The sequence below is a fragment of the Aplysia californica genome, unplaced genomic scaffold, assembly GCF_000002075.1.
Source record: "Aplysia californica isolate F4 #8 unplaced genomic scaffold, AplCal3.0 scaffold00380, whole genome shotgun sequence".
Classification (NCBI taxonomy): domain Eukaryota; kingdom Metazoa; phylum Mollusca; class Gastropoda; order Aplysiida; family Aplysiidae; genus Aplysia; species Aplysia californica.
Genome location: NW_004797650.1, coordinates 190,313 through 209,073, shown reverse-complemented (window position 1 = coordinate 209,073; position 18,761 = coordinate 190,313). Strand labels below are relative to the sequence as shown.

Below are 18,761 nucleotides of genomic sequence, written 5' to 3'. Positions count from 1 at the left end.
AGACTTTACAGGGATGACGGGCGTTAAACATTTTCAATGACCGATTTAATTTTTGCAAATTAAGCAATGAGAATGTTTGGTAGATAAAGCATGAACTGACAACAACACAAAGGTTCTTTGCAAACAATACGGATTTTGGGTTTAGGTTTTTGGGGGTGGTAAAGTATATATAGGTCAATGTGTGTGTGTGTGTGTGTGTGTGTGTGTGTGTGTGTGTGTGTGCGCGTGTGAGTGTGGGGGGTGTTTGTGTGGGTGTCGGGGTGTATGTGAGTGTGTTTTTGTGAGGGGTGTGTGTACTTGTGCGCGTGTGTGGGGATGGATGTAGTGTATGTGGGTGTGTTTGTGTGGGTGTTAGTGAGGAGGAGTGAGCATTAACATTATGTTAATTTGTATGGGTAAAGTTGTACATTTGTATTTTTGTACAAACCTACCCGTGCCAAAGCGGGTGTGCCTAGAAATACGTACTTAAAATATACGTGTACACTTTAATAATAAACTTCCTCCTCTCCCCATATGAGTGTTCATTTATCTCTGTGACTCTGTCTACTCTTCCCTTTAACTAAATGTATCCCACTCTCTCTCTCTCTCTCTCTCTCTCTCTCTCTCTCTCTCTCTCTCTCTCCCTCCCTCTCGTTCTTCCGGTATCTGAATTTTTCAACCCTTTCGTTGTCGTTCGGAACTGTTGATGACTTGATGTAGTTGCTGAATTAGAACTCTGGTTTTATACAGCAGCTATGACTAGAACTAGAACTGCTCTTGAATGACCGTGCCGGAAATACATGTATCCACCACCACATTACTCATTACAGTTACCATCTCAGTGAGGTCACCTTCCCCTACCAACCAATTCAACGATTCTCCTTGCGCGTTGCGCCTTGCGCGTTGCGCCTTGCGCGTTGCGCCTTGCGCTAGTGAAGGGAATGTACCGCGGAGAGAAACTCTCTTTCCCTGAACAAATTGAGAGTTATTTTTCTTGGAACACATTTTTCGAGGGGCCACTGCTATTGCCAATTGGCTCGGATGTAAACTTTTGATATTATGTGCAAACTTCATAGGTTTTGAATGTTTTTTCAAACTCTTCAAATGAAAACCCCTAAAATATCTCTCAAAGAATGAGGTCTGTAGAAAACAGCATTCAATAAAACATAGATCTAGATCTAGATTTATTCTTTAAAAATTAATCAAATTAAATACTCATATCCCCACTCTTCTGTTTAGCAAGCCCAAAACCTGGCATAAAAGGCAACTTCGTCAAAACATGAATGAATGATACCTTGTGTTTGTGCCGCTAGTGTTGTTGGCCAAACTGATGTTTCAAGGAAAATAGTCGGAGTAACTTGGAGAATATAAATTTGAGGACACTCTGAATCATGGCTTTACCACCAGAAAAGATTGCTGAGCTCAAGCAAATAATTCATTCTCAGATTTCGCAGGTTTGTAAAGCAAAGAAATTGAAAGAAAGCAAGACACAACATGTCCGAACCAAAGACTTTACCAAGACTAAGAAGACTAAGATAAAAATGAATGGAATGGAGTTGAGTAAAGTAAAAATCATCTGTTCAAGTGAACCTCAGAATATAAATTTTTTTTGTCATGATCAATTATAAGATAAACTGATACTTAGTCACGTCTCACTCTTTTACCAGGTCATAAGGCTAGAGTCGGGCAACTTCGCCAGGAGGGTAGATTCGCCACCTGTCCCCCATACCAATTTAGAATGGGAATAATCCAAGGAGTTTACAGTAATGGAGGATGCTCCGTGGGCGGCACCGCACGCCTGATAGGAGCCCTCTCTCGCAGCGGAACTGTGGGCTACCTGCGTTGCGCCTACGCACTGAAATCTAGATTTAAGAAAGAAGGTTTTTATTCTGAGATTAGGCAAGTCAAATAGTAAAAACGCCTTCCACATGTGATGTTTAAGTGTAAGAACCGATATGATGCTGGAGTGGACGGAAGTTTTCACAGGTGTTGTTTTCCTTTAAAAATATCTGAGTGAAAGTGTTTTTATGCGCCCAGCGACACAATTTAGATCATTAACATTTTTATAAGAGGCTGGCTCCGACGCTACCTGCCAAGGCCTACCCGGGCAGAAAGGACTCCCGTTTGTGTGTGTGTGGATGGAGGGTAGGGATTGGAAGGCAGTAAGTGGGTGAGGGGTAGGGTAATCTTTGAAACATAAATCAAACTGGTCATCATTGATTTTTATGTGGAATCTATCTTCAGCCGATCACAAATTGTTCATGATCAGTGTAAAAGCATTCATTGCATTCTTATCGGAGAACTTCTTTGGAGCATCATTCACCTTGCTTAGAAGTTAGTCACATTTCTTTCAAGCCGATCACAACACCCCCACCCCCCACCCCCCCACCTCAATTTGACAATTCAATTAGCAGTAACATCCGGCCACAACAATGGCTTGCTTCCTAAGAGGGTTGTTACTAGGCCGACACAGCCGTTTGTACATAATTGAATGTGAAGCTTAATATTGTAAGTTGTAATCATAAAAAGGGAATTTTTGTTTTAACACTTTGTACTGTTCTCTTTCCAGATGGACATCCAAAGTCAAATTCGCAATGTGATTTCCAACATTTCCGCTAATCATAATGGACATGATGAAGACCTTAGTGAGGCTGATGTCATGGCACAACTGCGGCAACGTGGAGTGGTAGATGAAATCATGAGGCACATCCAAGTTGATGGAGCACAGGGGGGTAGACCAGCGGCACATTTTGCTGACACAAATAGCCATGTGAACCAGCCTCCTTCTAAAAAAGGTAAGCCACCATACGTCATATGTTGATCAGTGTTGTATTGTAATTGTTGCCAAAGTTGTCAAAAAAAGTTGTTTGCTCCAAACATTCTCAAGAATAAGAGTTGTGTGCAGTTTTTTATTGCAAAGGGTTACTGGGTCCTGCTTTTTCACACTACTCTCTCTGTCTTATATGTTTTTTGTTTGTGCTTTTTTTAATTGGGTCCTATATACTACCCATGAAGCAGACACATTCATTGTAAATTCTGTACAAAATATTTGTGTTGGATATGTCTAATGTATAATATTCAAACCTCAAAATGTGAATGTATTGAGAGAATGTTTCAGTTTGAATGCTTTTTTTTTCCTTGTGTTCAGCTATCCAAGAAAGAGATGAGTAAATATGAGTTAAAACTGAAAGTGGTCTTACTTGTTTGAATATGAGACATCTTTGATTTAAAAAAAGAAAAATTGCTGAGTGTATGCTAATGACAAAATAATTTTGTAAATGTCTGTAGTCTTGTTATTTCATTATTATTGTGTAAAGCATTGAGGTTGCATTGTTTTTGAAGTTCGTTGACTGTCCATCAAATAACTAAAATCTATGTTATGATATAAATGTTTTACTTTCCGTCCTTCCAGCTAATATTGACCCGTCGCGGCGTTACATTTACTTCATGGTGCAAGGAGGGAAGGCATTCCTTGAACACTTGGAGGATCCAAATGCCCTCCCAGGTCAAAAGGTCGCTGCATACTTCACTTTGCACATCTACTACAGAAACCAGAGGTACAGGTCCCGACCTGTGCCTTGTGCTGTGGAGCCAGAGTTTGATGAGGGCTTTTTGCTGGAACTACACAAGGGTGAAGCTGGTACATATAATGTCTTTCTTGTCACCTTATGATTTAAGTAGACTAGATGGCTAGTTATGGTTGATTGGAACTTGCAGATTAAAACTTGGTTGTATTATATATATATTAAAATGGAAGGGATCAAGAAAATGAAGGGTCTCAGTCACCTTGTTTGAAGAGAAATTGCAAAAAAATTAGCTGGGCTAATGTATTAGATACTTCCGAGTTTGGGTAATTGTAAACCCATGACTCTGATTTAAATCCATTCAGACATTTTATTCCAATTCTAGGTCGTGCATTCCCCCCAACATGAGTCATAATTCTAAGAACTGTATTTTTAGCAAAATGTGTAAGATGGAATTGTTTTCTAGTCTGGCTCCCTTGGAATCCTGTCTTGGACAGGTTAGACTGTACTTACTATGGGATGACTCCGATCACTAACTTTGAATCAATTGAAAGAAAGTTTAGAAAGAGTCATGATTAATTTCATAGTAATTTGTAGGGATAACAAGAACCAACTGTAACGCTTTTGGCGCTGGAATTTTTTTTGTTCTTTATCATTCGAATTTATTTATGAGGTCCAAGACATTTGCTTTTCTATGGTATGAATGACATAACTTTTCTCTTTTCATCGTTCTCTTGTTAAAGAAATGTTTGGAGCAAATTAAGAATCATCCTCCAAACTTTTTGTTTTGTTACCATCATCATCATGTTGGCAATTACTCTACTAAAAAGTCTATTGCACTACAAATACAAGGAACTGTATTTGTTCTTCCATTGGTTTTTTTTTTTACAGGAGAGGCTGGCAAAATGGCTGACTTTCCATCTATGCTGTCGTTAAGTGACCCCATTCACATGGTGCTGGTCAAAACAGATGCTGTAGGGGAAACCACTCTTTTATCTTCTCACTTCTTTGAATGGCGGCCACTGCTGACTGCTAAACAAGGTCAAATGAAAACCTCCATTGAGATGATGGGCACAGGTGAGCGACTCCTTACCGCATGTTTGTTTGAGATGTTGTCGTTGATGTCGATAGTAGTACATGTTATTGTTGTTGTCATCAGTATTTGTACATGTTGTTGTCGTCAATATTTTCACATGTTGTCATAGATTTTTGTACATATTATTGTTGGTGTCAATATTTGTGTGTGTTGTGTCATCAGTAGTATACGTCTTATCATCAATATTTGCACATGTTGTTATCAGTATTTGTACATATTATTGTTGTCGTCAATATTTGTACATAACGTGGTTATCATAGATTCCATGGCTTGTGAGCCGTTGCTCTGTGCCCCATATGTGGCAATGATGGCATTGACTTGAGCCATCTGATGCGGCTCTTGCTCTGTAAAAAGAATTGTTAGCACTGGGCTTGTGGAAAAAAGCTGATGTTTTTTTCAGGTACTTCACTTCACGATAGGGCTCCCGGAGGAAGAGCTAATGATGATCAACAGCATCATCTGTCAGATGATATGCTGATTTTGTTTCAGGAAATGTTTCAGTAATGTTTCAATTTTATTATTGTTTCAAGAAAGAAAATGTTAACTATGAGTGTTGCAAAAGGAGAAAGTTGAAATATGAATGTGCTGATCAACTTCTATTTGGATCTGTCTTGAAAACTAGATCTTTGTATTTATTTGTGATTTTCACCGAACTAGGAGACAGGAGGAAATCGCAAGACAAAATGATAAAATGAAGAGGTACATAGGAGTTCTTTGAGTTTAAGTAATGAGTTTACAGCCGGTGAAAAATGAACAGATTGTAACCTGTTTAGTTGTTTTTTTCTCTTCGACGTTGGTTTCATTTCTGTTATCAAAATGAGAGAGATTTTAGAAGAAATATGTACCTGTATGTGAGTAGACTTACTGCTGTAGTGTTGTTCATTCGTTTTATTGCACCAAGCGGTGACAACCATCTCTCTGATTTTTCCAGGAAACGAAGCTCGTGTGCCTGTCGGAGTGTTGGAGGTTCAGATGGAGTTGTTCCCTCGGCCAGGCCAGGCCCTCGAGGAGAATGTTGTCCGTGCCCAGCTGGACATGGAGCGCAGCCGCCAGGCTGATCGGGAGCGTTTGTTCCTGGTCTACGCCAAGCAGTGGTGGAAGGAGTACTTGCAGATCAGGGAGTCTCATCAGGAGAGGCTGGTCAAGATGTTTGCTCAGGTGAGGTCATGAAGGTCAATATTTGCCTGATTTTGTTTTTGCGTTTTGAACTTTAGGAATGATTTTGGTTTGTTTGGGGGGGTTTTCTGTATACAGTTGAACCTGCCTTAACGGAAACCTGTATGAAACGGAAACCTGTATGAAACGGAAACCTGTCTTAACGGAATTTCCCCGCTCCCCCCCTCCCCTTTATATATTCCTCTTTAATTGCCTGTATAAAACGGAAACCTGTCCAACGCGGAAACGGAAAGAAAAATCTGCTCCCTTCCGAGAGTTTCACTTGTCTAAGACGGAAAATGCTTTTTCCGCTCAGCCCTGATTTGAAACAAAACTCGCAAGTTTGGTTAGGCTGGCCATGCTGCTAGGCAAGGAAGAGGAGTAGGGGTGCAATTTGGGGGTAGGTGTTACCCCATCATGTGAGCCCTGAACGATGCAGATGGTCAGATTAGTGTGGGTGTGAAATCTCACGACTACCCGTGAGAGTGCTCGAGTAGCGAGCCACCACGGTAACTTTCCTGGGTAGCCCGAAGCCAGAGGTGCGAAATTAGTTTGACCAATTCCTGCCGCCCTGATCGTACGCCAGCCAAGAAAAGAGTTCCTCAAATCGTTGTTACCCGATGGCAGTGAGGGGTGGCATTGGTTGACTGTGCTTGTTACACCGGTGGGTGTAACAAAGGAGATGTTGAAACGTTTCTGTTTTTAATAGGTCAAACAGTGGGCCTATGAAAGGCAAGCTCTGGTGGAATTGGATAAGTAAGACTGGCGCATGTCATTATCAGACAGGATAGCAGTTGAGAGGTGTGAAGTTTTGACCCCTGCTTGCTGATCGGACAAGCGATCCTTGATCCCACTGGTTGGGCCTTTGAACACCCCCCCGCCCCATCTACCCCTAAATTCCCCTGTCTAAGACGGAAAATGTCTAAGACGGAATTTTTTTCTGGCTCCCTTGCGATTCTGTCTTACACAGGTTCGACTGTATTTACATAAATATGTTAAAATACCTGATGTCACAAACTTATGGAGGGGAAGCTGTCAAGGTGTGTTCTGTGTGTGTGTGTCCCTTGTTGTATCCTCTTTCTGCTCTCTTATTATATTTGAATGTTGCATGCTTTTAGAAATAGGTTTACTTCAGTCACAGAGTGACATTTGTCCTGCAGGTTCTTAATAGAGTTTCATTAAGTTTTCTATTGTCTAGTTTTGCCCCTTTTTCTTTTTTAGTCAACAACTTATTAAAAAAATTATATTTCTGAAGGTATATACACTTTAATATTTTCGCTGAAGATGGCAAGTGATAAAGTGAGCGACAGATAGATCCTCTTTGCTTCCTTCTTTGATTTTCTTTCTATTTTGTCTTTTTTCTTGCACTAAATGTTACCCTGTCAGTGTGTTTCCCCAGGCTCTTTCCAGATAAATGTTTTGTTTGTGTCTTTGAAGGATGAGAACGGAGTGAAGCGCCCAGTGTCATCGTACGTGAAGCCTTTCAGAGCCGGTCGGTTGCTAGATACTCCTCGTGAGGCTGCGAGGTTTGTCTCTTTGATGCACCATGAAAAGCTGCAAACACTTGGCGGAGGCGACCGGGTGGAGCAGTGGACCAACTTGCATTCCTTTTTGTGCCGCAACAGAGGGGTCAGTGATTAGTTTGTCTGTTTGTGGTCTGGACAAAACACTGGGTGTAAATTTTATTTTCCGTGATGGCTTTTTCATAAAATATCTGTTTCATCAAGTTAGCTGATTCATATTACCTAGCATCTGCGTTTGTTGCCATTTTTTTTGTCCGAAAGTTGCCAAAAGTTGACACAGAAAGTGGCAAAAGTTGCTAAAAAAGCTGCCATTAATTTTCAAGCTTTCAACTCTCTGTGACGACGTATCTAGCAATATGTTGATAGAGGTAACAATCTAAAGCACCAGAATTTCTTGTGCTCTGTTTTGAGCATCCAGAACATCATGTGTCGTCACCCACAGGGTAACAACACGAAAAATAAAGATTTCACAATAGAATGAAAGAAAAAACATAGAACAGCACGGATAAATAACCACAAAAATTAACAAATAAGGGCGTGTGTCCACCTATCTGAAGATTGGCCAAAACGTGAGTAATTGGCCAAAACGTGAGTAATTTAAGAAAAAGTAGGCCTACAGGATATTACATGTAAATTATGGAATCACACACAATTGGGGCGTGCCAGTGTCGGTATTCTGTTTTGGTGGAGACACGCTCTAACATAACCCATTTATATTTTTAAAAGGGAAGGAACAGCATTAAGTTAAATGACATTACGCTGTATAAACACAAAAAAGAAAACAAATCATCAGAACAATTTTTAGAAAAATTAACACACCCCCAAATTAAAACACAACAAAGAGGGAAAAATAAAAGACAGACAGCAATATAAACAGTATGTACTGTAATGTGCATGTACTTATATTCTCCGCATGAAAATAGGTACACAGGGACATCTTAAAACTTATCAAAACACATGTCTAATATATTATGAAGTAGCTTTGTTGTTTTGTCTATTTTGAAAAATGCAAAAATCGCGGCTGCGATTCGCGAACCAAAAAATGCCAAAAATCGCGGCCGCGATTCGATGCTAGTATTACTTGCTAAGTCATTTTGTACCGAGGTTGAAGATTGTTCTAGATCAATTAGAAGGAATTACTAGTTTTTAGAGTATACTCCTGCTAAAGAATTGACTGATGATATATCAGAAGCTACTCCTTCCTTCTCCAGGACTGTGAAGACCATGCCATTCTTCTGTGTTGCCTCCTGCTGGGCTTTGGCCTGGACGCCTACATCTGTGTCGGGACAAAGGTCAAAGGGTCAGTGCATGCCTGGGTCATGACAGTCAGTGCTGATGGACTCATCACTTTCTGGGAAAGTTTAAATGGACACAGGTACTTGTTCTTTCTATATGTGAGGCAGCGTGGTGGAATCAGGCTCTCGTCAATTTTTGGGCATGTAGAGTTATTGGTATCATCGTAAAGCTTGTTCACTCGTCTTTATTTGGATGGGAAAAAATCCATTTATCTTGAATACAAGTCGAGATATTTGCGAATGAAGGAGATGGTGGTCACCTGTTTTCAGAGGTAAAATTAGTGAGAAAATGGCCACCAAAGATTAGTTATAAAATTTCCTTATCTCAAGAGTCCGTGATAACTGAAAATTTACATTTTTTTGTGCCTTTAATTAACGTTTTTCAGAAAAATCCTCACAGAAATGAGTTCTTTAATGGACATGAAAGGTGTTGAGCTAAAAAAACAAAATTTTCATTAAAAATTCACAAACCTGTGGAAAAACGTAAGTTTTTTCACTTTGATTATTTTGACGAGAGCCTGATTCCACCACGCTGCCTCACATATTTGTTTGTATGAGAATGTGCAGAGTAAGCACATCTGATGGCTTTTGCATGCTGTCGTCAACACAGTTTTTTTAGTTTGAATTTTTAGTATTTTCTCCTCGTTTGTGTAAAATTTCAGATTCCTAGCTGTTTTATATTCCATACAACCTCCTAAAAATACATTAATTTACAGCTGCTTGGTATGCTTATGCCATCTTTTACAGCAAGCTCTGTCTGACCTTGATTTTATTTGTTAAAAGTGGATGATAAATTATTTGGATAAAATGCTGTGAAATGGCTTCATATTGTAGAAAGTTTGTGAAAGCTGGACCCAACTTTTATAACCGACAGTGGCACCATTATTTCATCTCCTTGTTGTATGCTCTTGAAAGATGAACATCGTTCATATTAACAGTCAAAAAAATTGAAAAACATTAATTTTCTATTGGAGTTCTTCACAGATTTCATTTTTCTTCCTTTTTTTTTGTTTTTGATGGGACTAAAGGCATTAGGAAAGTGATCCTTTTCTCCTCTTCGTATTTCTCCTTTTGCTGCTAGTGTTAATGCTCCTCTTTTTTTTCTTGTCTGTTCCATTTCTTTAACCCACAGTGTAACTGAGTTTGCAGGATATGGTCTTTTCTCACCTTGAATTTAGTGCCCTGCCTTAATAAGGCTTTTGTCAGAATGAGCTTACATGTGTGTTGCTCTTATAGAGTATGTATCTGTATATAACTCCAAAGGTCTAGTATTTAAATTCCTGCAAGTGGTTGACTGATGCATTTGATGTAAATGTACATTTTGTCAGCTTTACTTCTCCTTTCATATTGAATTTTAATGAGAGTAATATATATGATTTAAATTTTTTTAATGTATACCTGCATGTGTTTTTACGGTCCTGTACAGCGAAGGAAAATTTCCCTGTGGGATAATAAAGTACTATCTTATCTTATCTTATCTTATCTTAATCAAATGTCCACATTCTGTTTTTGTCAGTTTTGGGGCACGGTTGCTATTTCAGAGGGGACAAGCCTGACAATTATGACGTTTTGGAAAGTTGTCTATGGCTCGGTAATGATAAGTAAGATAATGGGATTGATGGTGGTCAGGTAGTATCCTTACTTTTTATTTGTGCAGCTCCTCATAACTTCATCTTTCATAATTTTACTGTAGAGACAAAAGTTTGAACCATGCTGAGCATGTGAGATGTCTATGTAGAATGTGCGTAAACTATTTTTTTTGCTGGTTGAATAAAGTAAACAACTTGTGTTTCGCGCGCTCATATGACCTTACGCAGTTGCGAGCGCTGTAAAACCCTATACTACTACTACTACTGCTGGTTGAGTATGATGTTGCTCTAAACTTGTAAAAATGAATGGCCTGTACCTGTGATTGATGTCACTTGTGAGAAGAGAATATTTAAAAAATAATTTTTAGCATGAGCATATGAATTCTGAAGTATAGAATGATTTGTAATAAAAATGGTTGAATGGTTACTACTGTGGTGAAATTGTTTAGTGGAAACATTATTTCCTTTTAGTATTATCTTCCTTACTCGTATCATACATTCCTTCACAGTTTTCCTTGTGTATTCACAGATATATACATCATGCCATTGATCCCAATGGCCCGCCCATGGCCAAGGCTGAAAGGCCAAAATACCCGTACAAGACTGTGGGGTGTGTGTTCAACCACACATCTTTTTATGCCAACAGTCAGGTAAGTTGAAATTTGTTTTGCCCCCCATCCCCCCCATCCCAGTTTTACTTTTATGAATGGGCATTGGTAATTTGGGGGAAAGGGGGGGGGGGGGGGTGTTCTGTTTTCTTAGGTTTATAGTAATGAGAGTTAAATATTTCTCAGGAATTGATTTCAGGTGGAAAACAGGAAAGAAAGAAATCTAATACTGTGCGTTTTGTTTGTGTAGTATCCTTCAATGACATGATGAAAAAAGTTACAACTAGTGTCTAATAAAGGTTAGTACAATGTAATGAAATTCACTGTCTCCATTAAATAAGAAAATGGGCTGTGATTAGCATGCTCCACAGATGTTTGTTGTCAGTTTCTTTGCTACGTGAACTGGCTCGCCTTTATTGAAATGACACTCAGTTATGATATTCTCATACAAATGTCTGGAGTTTCAGAAACGTGAAAAGTGTGTTATGTTTCTGTTTTTTACTCATTCTCTTAATTGACAGTTTGTGAATCATTGCCAACAAAATTTTTTTAACTGAAGATGTTTTAGTCAATTAGGCTGATATTGTCAGTGAGCCTAGTTTCTGTTGTTCCTTCCAGGCATCTGACCATGTGGAAGTGTGTCGCTTTGACCTCCACAATGAAGCCCACTGGAAGTCCATGTCTCAGGACGCCATTGTCTCGGTTTGTGGGCCAGGAGCATGCCCCCAGTGGCCCGTCCCCCCTCCCTTGAGTCCATCTGTCCTCGATTCTGCCCTGGTCAGCAACGATTTAGAGCAACAACTCCGAGTGTTAGTCATGGAGCATCGGCGGGTGAGCAAATTGAAGTGATAAGTTTTTAATCTAAAGTTCTTGGCCAGATCTAGTCTAGAATTTGGGGATATTATTGAATTCATCACCTGTTCCACTGCTTAGCTCAAAATAACATCAGAGCTGCTATTCTTGCTCAGAGACTTACTTTACTTTACTTTTCCGATCCAGCGGCCATTTGGGTTCTAGCCCTTCGGTCTGTCGATATGGCAAAGAATATTGCTCAGAGACCTAACGTTGACAGCACACTCTGTGGAACATTTCGGCAATTGCCGCAAACTTTCACTTTTATCTCTACATGGCATTGAACAGAAGAACAAGAGACCAGCAGTTACTGGATCAATAACAACAATAAACAGCAAAAAGTGACGGACTTCTGACAGCCCACCTGTCAAAGTCAACCTGAGCTGAGTAGGATGTTGTTGTTTTCAAATCCCTTTAGCTGCAAGCATTTCGCTCTTGCTGAGTAGGATATAGTATCCCAAGAGGTAAAGGAAGATATTCCTCAAAATCTTCCCTACTCCGGAATCAAAAGTCACATTTTCTGCTTGCCACAACAGAGAGCCGAACCATTACACCACAACTAGTGGTTAGGCTCTCGGACTCGCAACCGTAAGGTCGTGGGTTTGAATCCCGTCAGGGGCCCGACGTTGTGTACTTGGAAAAGGCACTTTACGCGAATTTTCCTCACTTCACCCAAATGGGAATGGGTACCCGGCTATAGACAGCGAAAGATCTTGTCAGTTTGTTAGTGTTTGAGCGCTTAATCGGCTGATTGCACTGTGTGCTTCCGGGGAAGCTGAGAATGTTTCGGAGTGTTCTATGGTCTGCTGGGGTAATAATATGGTGTAAAGCGCATAGAGCCTGCTGTTGAACGGGGATATGCGCTATACAAATGCTATTTATTATTTATTAATATTATTATTAAATGCCAATTTTGCTTACTGTTTGAGGGTTTAAAAATTTTTTTAAATTTAGGTGTTTTTACATCCCTGTCAACACAATTTAAATCATTTAGGAGGAGGGGTTTGATCCTGTCTGTATGGATCAACCCAGGCTGAGAGGGATCTAAAGTCTCGGCACAAAGGTCGAGATACTTAATACAACTTTCCCTTACCCTGGATTCAAACTCATGTTTGTTGGGGGGGGGGTATGTAATGGTGAAAGGCCTAACCGCTACGCCGCAGGCGTCAAAGCTGCCAACTGTGCAACATGCACCATTGAAATAGAATTGTATTTTGACTTATGACGTTTTATTTCCACTGTGAACCTCAGGACCTGGGTTTGACCACACAGTGGGATGACCAACTCAGCTACATTCTCAGTCCAGCTCTAGCGGCCTATGAAGTGGAGAGAGTCACTGGTGAGTCCTGGCATCTTCTGGGCGTTGACCTTTGGCAGAAAATTTAATGCCGTATTGATTTATGAGATTCCCTTCACAGGATGTATTGAAAACAGACCTGCTGAGTACTTGGAAGAAATTGGAGCCCTCTGATTTTTATTTTTTGGTGCTGTCAAAGAACTCAGATCAGACTTGAGTAAAACCTGATTTTTTTTCAAGAATTATGGTTCCATCAGTCATATGTGACTTATCGTTAATAAAGTGTAGATACAGTTTTGTTCGCGTTTATTAACAGTATTTGCACAACTTATTTAAGAAATGACATGAAATCACAGATTTTAATTTGCATATATTTACAATACGCATTATTCGTCATGGTCACTTCGTGAAGTAATCTTAATCTTCTGTTGTTCTGGTGGCTTTCATTTTTGTTTTGTTACCATTACTCCAGGTTTGAGGGAATGTTCTCAGGATCATCTTTTTGGGGGGTTAATAAGTGGTTGGCAGATCTGCGAAAGTTATCATGAGTATATGTGCGGCAGCGTGGTGGAATCAGGCTCTCGTCAATTTTTGGGCATGTAGAGTTATTGGTATCATCTTAAAGCTTGTTCACTGGTCTTTTATTCAGATGAAAAAAAAACATCCTTTTATCTAAGATACAAGTCGAGATATTTGCGAAAGAAGGAGGTGGGGATCACCTGTTTTCAGAGGTAAAATTAGTGAGAAAATGGCCCCCAAAGATTAGTTATTTCCTTAGCTTAAGAGTCCGTGGTAACTGAAAATTTACATTTTTATGCCTTTAATCCACGCTTTTTTGAAAAATCCTCACAGAAATGAGTTTTTTAATGGGCATGAAAGGTGTTGAGCCAAAAAAACAAAAATGTGATAAAAATTCACAATCCTGCCGAAAAATGCAAGTTTCTTCATTTTGATTATTTTGACGAGAGCCTGATTCCACCACGCTGCCTCACATATTTTTCACTCTGTTTGGACTTGATTGATCCCTTGTGCAGATGAGCTGTTGGTGGTTGGTAGGTGCTCTGCTGTGCTCTGTTCCTATTCATGTTCAGTGTTACTTTTCTCCTCACCACTCGTATTGTCAAGCAAAATGTGGAAGTTGTCGTGCTGTTTCACTTTTGACTTGTTCGCAACAATAGCTGATAAGTGCTCTCCTAAACCTTCCTTTTGTAAAATTTGATTTCGTAACTGAACGACTAAACTGACTATGAAGCGATTTAGATCATAAAAAAGAAAAAGTGTTGACTGTATTTTTGTAACTGACATGTCTTCAGCAATTCTTTGCTCTTGCTCCAAGTCTGTGCACTCCCTCCATACAACCCCCATGAAGAGCCACTAAGGCAGCCATTCTGCATTTAATTGTCATTAAAGTGCCATAACCCATGGCTTCACATGCTTTTGCTACACACCCAGGTATAACTGCGGGCAACGAAGAATTCCAGGATGCCGTGAGACAAGCTGTACCTGACGGGCAGACTTTCAAAGGTTATCCCATACAGTTCACACATAGAAACGCTCGGAAAGCCTTCACCACTTGCCTGAGGTACGTAGTGCTATGATTCTAATAACGCCATTGGAAGTAGTTTACTTTGCTTGTTTGTTTGTTTTTTCTTTAGAGAACTTTCTGCTGCGTTTGAGAAAGGGGACTTGTTTTTAAGTGCCTCTGGTCATGTGAATATATAAAAGGTTTGTTAGTTTAGCTAATGATGTGTTTCTGGTGGGGTATCTTGGTTTTTAATGATTTTTTTAAGAAAGCCCGAAAGCCAGCTTTTTATGTTTTTGTCTCTTTGTATTCTGGAATCTTCCAAACTTTTGGTTTAGGTGTAAATGTTTTTCTTCAAATGTAAAGAGATTGAGTGGTTGTAGGTCCTGCCTCTGTTCTTTCCCTCTGTTGTTCCTGTCTGTCTCTCTTCCTTTTTTCTCAATACTAAATGTAAGGTGTGCCGACAAAATGAGTTACTTCTCGGATTTGAGCATTATGGAAATTGATACATCAACTTGATAGCTGAAGTTTGTGCAATTTGTGAGCATGGAATAGTAAAAGACACAGTAAACTTGAACAAAATGGCATCAATTGAAATTCTATAAATCTGATCCCAGTGTCGATTTTCAGCCGATATCTCCATTCTTGGATTGCGAGAAGTAACTCATTTTGTCAGCACATCTCACAAATGATCCTTATTATGCCAATGTGCTTCTCTTTCCTCAAACAAACATGCAAATTAACTTGTCACTTCTTGCTCTTTCCATGGATGAACTTTGAACTGTGATGAAGAACTTTGAACTGTGATGATGAACTGTAGAATGTACAGGAAAACCTTACGTTTTGCATGTTACGGAGCTTTGTTATTACTGTTTACTTTTAGACCTTCCAACTCTTGAAGCAGGACGTTCCTTGTTGAGATTGTTTATATATATAGTATTGCATATCTGACATGTCTGTTATGCAAATCTCTCTGCAACATGCTACATCTATATTTAAGGTATAGGGGGGCTCTGGTGACCTAGAGGTTAAGGTGTTTGCCCCTCATTCAGAGGTCCCGGGTTGGAATCCGAGTAGCGACCGAAAAATTTTCTTCTCTAGAATTGTCTCCTTTCCCCTCCTTTCCAGCTATTTCTGCTATTTAGCAATGTTCTGACATCTACTTTTGTCCCCACTTTGTGCCCCCACCCCCTCACCTTCTTTGCCCCGAAGATCCATTGGTGGTCTAAAATCGATAAGAGTAGGCTTTGGCGGCCACCAGGACAAAATTCAAAATTCCTACCGACTGAAAAATTTTTAATGTGTCCCGTGCGCTCATAATGGTCATATGACCTTTTGCAGTTGCAAGCGCCGTAAAACACTTACCCCAAAAAAATTTAAGGTATTCAGAATTTTGATAATTTTAATCGATACCCTCTGAAAAGGACCTAACTTTGACCTGTATGACTTATTTGTGAATACAAACTGGCTTCTTGTCTATGAAGCTGACTTTGCACTTAAATCGACTAGTACGGAAAGCATGTAAAATTTCAACATCTTCATTCCCCTACTTGGATGAATTGTACATAACAGCTTGCACTAAGAAAATTAATTCCATCTTTTTAGACAACAAACATCCCTTGTTCCCTCAAATAAAAACATCAGTCAGAAGTAAAAGACCCATGCTTCTGATCTGTAACAAAGAAAGATACAGAAGGTCATTTTTACCATCATCTATCAAAATGCTTCCATCTTAACCATCTTGTATAAGTATACTTACGACCTTAGAGCATGCATCAAAATAACATTGAGTGTGTATCTAGCTTACGATTATTATTGTTTATATTGCTGCTCATTTATATTATGCATGTGATTGTAAACCTACTTTTGTGTGTACGTGTGTGTGTGTGTGTGTGTGTGCGTGTGTGTGTGTGTGTACTCGTGGTGGAACACCAAACCAATGTGCCAGGATCTGGACAATAAAGATGTATCTTATCTTATCTTATCTACTTCAATCCAGTGGAATACTTTTTACTGATTAGATTATTTGTTTCTATTTGGAGGAGGATGTTGTAGAGTAAGTAGATTCTACTTGGAAAATTACTTCCAATTTTTTCTTTGTTTGGTCAGGTCTCCTGTGTGTGATGAGATCATCAACTGTCGCGGGGACAAAGTGAGGCTAGCGGTGCGAGTTCGAGTCTTCCCTTACCCAGAATCAGCCTGTGCCACGTGGATTATGTTTGCCTGTAAATACAAGTCTGTAGTGTGAGGAGATTTTGTTCCCTTTTTATTGGTAAGAATCTATGAATTTGTATTTTATCGGCAGGGTAATGCCTGTAGTACTTCCTGTAACTTGTCACTCGAATAGAGGGGGATCTGAACTGGACATCCAGCAGTTTAGATACCAAGGGACAGTTTGAATTTCTTTTGTAAATATTCCTTGAATGAAAGAGTAAGCAAAGGGTTGTGCGTTCTAAAGTGCCGGCAGAACTTGTGTGTTGCCTTTGTTGTTTCACAAAATTTCCATTTCTCAATAATGCTGGGATTTTTACAATATATAAACTCATCCCAATTTTTTGGCCCAGAATTGTTTTGAGCTTTCAAAGTTATTGATTTTAGAATGGAATGATGCAATGTGATTTCGAGTGAAAAGAGAACACTCTTCAATCACTCCCCGTGGGCGTTTTGTGGGTTTTTTTAGGGAAGGGGGGCCTGCCCGGGTAAATTCTTTTTTTTTTTTTCTTTTTTTTTGGGGGGGGGGGGGGGGGGTGTCATTTTATGTTATAATTTGGAAGCACAGAAAGTTGGGTTGTTGTTGTTGGGGTTTGTTTTTGTTTTTTTTTGGGGGGGGGGGGGGTTGTGTGCCTTTTCTGAACTCTGAACTTTTCACAATGTCTCAAGTGTTTGATCCGAAGTACAAAGTGACAGACATCAAGATCTGATGCACAATTATTTTTGGTCTGTTCATTGTTTAGTTCTGCTCCGTTTCCACAATTTGAAGCAGCAGAGAAATATGAGGAACTGATAATTATGATCTCTACAGAAGGATGATGTAAATGATGTTTGGTCAAAGGTCTATTGACATTTTTATTCTGTTTTAAAAAGTTTAAGCATTTGGGCTTTTACTTAATCTTTTTGTGCGTCAGGTTACACCATTCTTTGCATAATTTTCATAACTAGCATATCATGGTGAGCTACTTTGAATATCAGTTTCACCCCTGATCTATGGTCCGAGATTAAGATAGGCTTCACTTTAAAAGCAAAGGCCGAGATTAAGATAGGCTTCACTTTAAAAGCAAAGGACATGAGATCGATTCTCCTACAGTAAAGACGTTTATCAAGTAGCTCCATCTTTCTGCATGTCTGTATTTCCCACAACCTGATGGGTATGGTCAAAGCAGCTCACCCTCAGAATGGTCTGAATTATGTCAGTGAGGGTGTAAAATGTTTATGTCAATGAGAGAAACAAGATGAGTTGAGCAACCATCAGTGATTGGTTGCAATGTGTGTTGACTTAATAATGGCAGTAAAAGCTTCGTGATAAATTGTGTTGTTTCTTTTCATCTTGAGCCAGCAGTTGGCGTGGCAAATAGTAGTTGAGTTTTACATTTTATGACTTGAAGAGAAAGATTTGATGACAACCACTTTGTGTGTAAAATTGACTGTTGCATTTTTGTTGATTGTTTTCAATTGTTTTGTTGGGGAGGGGGGAGGGGTTGTGTAAAGTTTTTTTCAAACGTTGTCTTTTGAAGGAGGGGAGGGGATAGTCAGTCAGCATCCTTTTATTTAAAAAAAATAAAGGTTTTTTTACGTTGTCTTTTGAAGGGGGGGGGGGGGGGTAGTCAGTCAGGATCCTTCTATTTTACAAAAATTATGCGTTTACTCCAACCGCTGCTGAATTATTATATAGACCAGAGTGTGCTAAGGGCATGAATTACTAGAATGGGATATTTGAAGGAGATACGTGTTCTATCTGCGATGGGATGAGAAGGGTCAAATTGCAACACTTTCATGGCATATTACAAAGCCTGCTTAAGATGCTGACATTTCCGAGTATTGGATTCTTTGCTTTTAATGTCAATCAAAACAGTTTAGTGCTGAAGAGCTCTGTGAATCAATATCACCGAGATTTTGCTTGGGAAGGAGTAAAGAAGTGTTAACCTTTGCCGTGTACCTTCACTGAGTACAAACAAAGAGCAAACTTTGTTCTGAAGGGTGAGATCGAGACAAGCAAACAGATATCTCCAGAATTAGAAGGCATCGGTCATGAAAGAAGAACATAATTGCTTTTTGACAGAAGATTCTCGAACTAATATCTGCCCCAAGGAAAGAAATGTGAGGC

The 18,761-nt window shown here is 39.5% G+C and overlaps 1 protein-coding gene across 1 annotated transcript; it reads left to right on the top strand.

The window, feature by feature from the left end:
- Window positions 1-1,263: 1,263 nt before the first annotated feature.
- On the top strand, window positions 1,264-17,075 carry LOC101861452 (centrosomal protein of 76 kDa). Its single transcript, XM_005103577.3, has 12 exons — window positions 1,264-1,433; window positions 2,549-2,774; window positions 3,392-3,619; window positions 4,395-4,580; window positions 5,531-5,757; window positions 7,192-7,383; window positions 8,489-8,652; window positions 10,691-10,811; window positions 11,388-11,600; window positions 12,873-12,960; window positions 14,371-14,500; window positions 16,550-17,075. Exons 1-12 carry the CDS (start codon window positions 1,371-1,373, stop codon window positions 16,686-16,688), a joined length of 1,977 nt encoding a protein of 658 aa, XP_005103634.1. The 5' UTR covers window positions 1,264-1,370; the 3' UTR covers window positions 16,689-17,075.
- Window positions 17,076-18,761: the final 1,686 nt, after the last annotated feature.